Source organism: Lolium perenne, chromosome 3 (assembly GCF_019359855.2).
Source record: "Lolium perenne isolate Kyuss_39 chromosome 3, Kyuss_2.0, whole genome shotgun sequence".
Lineage (NCBI taxonomy): Eukaryota > Viridiplantae > Streptophyta > Magnoliopsida > Poales > Poaceae > Lolium > Lolium perenne.
In genome coordinates this window covers 220,658,329-220,662,175 of record NC_067246.2, presented here as the reverse complement: position 1 = coordinate 220,662,175, position 3,847 = coordinate 220,658,329, and the positions used below count along the sequence as shown (strand labels likewise).

Sequence of the window (3,847 nt, the reverse complement as noted above, 5' to 3'; positions counted from 1 at the left end):
CGGGCGTGTGAGAATTAGGGGCTCGGGTATGTGGCGTATGGCTGGTGTGGCCCGTTGTGGCACACAACATGGCACATGTGTCGGCATTGGACGCATGGACGTGTACCAAGAAGGGACGTTCCTGGCCTGGGGCTGATCGACGAGGACGTCGATCTTATAAGGGGGGAAGATTATGACATCCTAGCCTAGGGCTCAATAAGATTGCTAGGATACTCTTATCAACAAGTTGCAACTTCTTTTTCGAAAGCACATCTCCAAAGCACTCTCATATTAAGTGTGCTTAACCTATAGCGATTTGAGGGTGACCGACCAGAAAGTTGATCCCAGCTAATGGGTGCTAGGCCAACCAAGCCGACCTCTGTGCAGGTTTTCCTTTCATAGCCAATCACTATCTCCCCTCCATGTAGGGCCAAGGAAAATAACATGCCGATCACCGAGAGCTTAGAGCTCTTTTGAGATATTACCTGTTTTATATTGATATGGCATATCATTGATCTTTATGCAATACCGTATAAATTTTGTCAAAAAATTGTATGAACCAAGATTAGTTGTAATTTGATAAAAACTGAAAAATCCAAATTATGTGGAATCCATGAAGGATGGTTTTCAAATAACAAGATTTAAGTATGGGTTACGGATCACGAGGATCGGTGAATCTTTGACCGAGAGGCCGGTGCCCCTAGAAAAATCGTGTCAGTAGCCACATCTGTAGACTGAAGTCATACATATAAATCTATTTGAGTAAGATCAGGATCATTAAAGTACATGTATAATGATCTTTTTGCGTATAGTATATACTCATGTATAATGCTAGTACTATATTATGTATCTGTTACATTGTCAGATAGTGTTTTTGATACATGGACACTAATGTTCTCTTCACTTTTAGATTTTTGAAAATATTAAAATCTCATGTTTCTAAGTTTCAAAAAAATGACATTAAATATATAGATCGACATATACGGGTGAGGTGTATGCAAAAAAGTCCCGTGAAAAATACTTTATATTTTGAACAATATAAAAAAGATAAATTTATGACCGTAAATGGCAGTAAAAAACTATTACAATAGTGTATCCTTTTGACAGAATTTTTTTATATTTTCCAAAATTTAAAGTATTTTCAGCGGGACTTTTTGGCATACACTTTTCATGAACATATATATCTACATATTTAATGCCATAGTTTTTAAAAAACATAAAAACATGAGATTTTAAAATTTCAAAAAAACTAAAAGTGTGCAAATTGTAACCATCCTTGGAAGCAAAACAGTCTTGATTTTAATGCCGAGAAGGCAAAGCTCACTAGTCAGTTGGGGCTCTTGTCGCTACCGCCTCTCTTCTCCTTGATGAGCTTCAGGAGGCTGGGCATCACCTTCTTCTTCCTCTTGATGGTGAACGACGGCGACTTCGGGTTCCAGTTCGCCGCTGACACTGACGACCGTCGCGCCTTGGACCTCCTCGACGTCATCGAGACCCTGCTCGACCTCCGCCGCGGGTAGGCGCACTGCAGACCCACGCTCTCCGCCGTCGCGTTCAGGTCGTACAGCTCCTGCTCCAGCGCCTTCTGCTCGCCCGTCGTCTTCTCCGCCTCCGACGCCGCCTGCGCTTCCCTGGGGCCCATCTCCCTTAATTCGCGCTCTACCGCCTCGGCGCGCATCGCGGCCTCCTTTTCACCGGCCTTCAGCGCCTGCACCCACGCCTGCGCCGCGGCCACCTTCTTGTCGGCCACCACCCGGACCAGCGCCGCGCGCCCGCTGAGGTACTCGTACTCGAACCGGGACACGGTCACCGTCCCCTGCCGCCGCGATGCCCTTGCCTGCATCGTGCTCTCCGCGGCGGCCTTGAGTTTCTTCATCGCCGACGCCTCGGACGCCTTCGCCGCCTCCAGCTCCTTCACCGCCTGCCTGATCCTCTTCTCGGCCGTGGCCATCTCCCTGGTGACGTTCTCGGCCTCCGCTACCACGCACCGCTTCTCCAGCATGGTCAGCTCCTCCTCCTTGCTCGCCGCCTCGGTCTCGGCATGCAGCTGCTGCATCGCGGCCGTGAGGTTCGACACGATCGCCTTGGACCTCTCGTCGGCGGCCGTCACAGCCTCCAACTGGGCCCTCGCTTTGAGGAGCTTCGTGTTGAGCTGCTGCACCTGCGCGTCCGCGTTCTTCTCCTGCGTCCTGAGCCGGTCGATCTCCTCGACGACGCGCATGAGCTCGGTGCGGGTGCGGTCCATGGAGGTCATGAACTGGAACCCTCCCGCCTTGATGCTCTCCAGCTCTTCCTTGGCCGCGCCTAGCTCCGCTTCCGTGGCCTGCAGCACCGCCCTGTCCTGCGCCTCTTCTTTCTTCTGCCTCGCGGTAGCCTCCGCCGCCCCATCGTCGACGTCCGCGACGTGATTCTTCTCCATGGCGCGCACCAGCTGCATCTCGCCCTGCAGGACCTCCACGTCGGCCTTGGTCGCTTCCAGCTTCGCCTCCAGCTCTCTCACGCGGCTCACCTCCCTGCGCGCCGCCTTCACCTTGGCTCTCGTGGCCTCGATCTCCTTGGCGAACCGCTCGGCCTCCGCGACGCGCTGGGCTTCGAGCTCGCGGCGCTCCCGCTCGGCCTCGATGCGCGCGAGCTCGACCAGGACGTGCTCCTCGTTCGCCTCGTCCACGCGCCGCTTCATCTCGTCGGTGGCCTGCAGGCTGGACTGGATCTTGCACACCGTCGTCACGACGTCGCTCTCGGCCTTGGCCTTGGCCTCTGCCGCCGACTTCACCTCCAGCCTCAGCTTGCGGAGCTCCCTCTTGACGCGGTCCAGCTCTTCCGCCACCTCCCCGTCGTGTGCGTCCGGCGCTTCCTGGGCCTCACTCTTCCGTGTCCTGGTCGCCCGCACTGCTTGCAGCTCCGACCTCTGGGACGTCACTTTGGCCTTGGTCTGGTCGATTTGGCGCTCCAGCTCCTTGGCCATTGCCCGTGCTCTCGATAGCTCCGACTCCGCGCCGGCTCGCTCGTTATCCACAGATGCCTTGCGTTCATTCAGCTTGTCCATGCTGGATTTCGCTATCTGTTTCATTTCAGAAGACAGGTTCTGCACACAGCAAGACAGACATGAGGGGGGATTTTTTTTTCCACAGAGTGATACTTGCTCTCCAAAGACGTGGAAGCAATGCCAAATCTTAGTGCACGAATTCAAACTTGAGAGAGTACCTCTTGAGCTAGAGCATGCCCTCTGTTCTTCTCTGCCTTTCTCCCACTGATGCTCTCGCCAAAGATGCTCATTGTAGCTCTCACAGATCCGCTGTCCATGGCAGCCTCCATTTTGCTCCAAACGGAGGCAACCTAGTATGATGTATGTAGATGCAAGCTACTGTATCCTCACCAGGCAAGATTGTAGGTTTACTAACACACAAACCATGGGAAATTCATTGGTTGGTAAGGGGAAGAGGCAAGGGGAGTTTATGTGCTGGTAAACGATGACAAGTGTTTCAGCCTCAGCTCTATCCTTCTTGGCAGGACTCAGAGGAGCAGAGCTCACTGCTACCACACAACACAGCGGCTCCAATTTTATCCACGTTGTTCCTGTCGCAGCCTCCTATCACGCTTTGCTAATTGTCTCTAGCAAATAACTGACAGCTCTCGTTCAAATTAGCTTGCCATTTCGACGGTAGCATTTCTTCTTTGGACTTGGGAGTAGCACGGAGTGGGATCTTGGTGATCTTTTCTAACCACATATATTGCATGTGGCCCGTGTTGCGTTAAGCCGATGGGTCATTTGGATCGATATCACTACAACTTTCACGGGTTGGAAAATACTACTTACTCTAATCCATATTAGTTGTCACTAATATAGTTGTATCTAAACATATTTTAG

The 3,847-nt window shown here is 51.9% G+C and overlaps 1 protein-coding gene across 1 annotated transcript; it reads right to left on the bottom strand.

The window, feature by feature from the left end:
* Positions 1-795: 795 nt before the first annotated feature.
* Positions 796-3,532, bottom strand: LOC127343434 (protein PLASTID MOVEMENT IMPAIRED 2). The gene is made up of 2 exons (XM_051369566.2): positions 3,184-3,532; positions 796-3,064 (listed from the first exon to the last, which is right to left on the bottom strand). Exons 1-2 carry the CDS (start codon positions 3,292-3,294, stop codon positions 1,307-1,309), a joined length of 1,869 nt encoding a protein of 622 aa, XP_051225526.1. The 5' UTR covers positions 3,295-3,532; the 3' UTR covers positions 796-1,306.
* Positions 3,533-3,847: the final 315 nt, after the last annotated feature.

Coding starts and splice junctions, on each gene's coding strand:
- LOC127343434 (XM_051369566.2), bottom strand. CDS start 3,294: ATGGAGGCTGCCATGGACAGCGGATCTGTGAGAGCTACAATGAGCATC. Junction 3,065..3,183: donor GGCATGCTCTAGCTCAAGAG/GTACTCTCTCAA, acceptor TGCTGTGTGCAG/AACCTGTCTTCTGAAATGAA.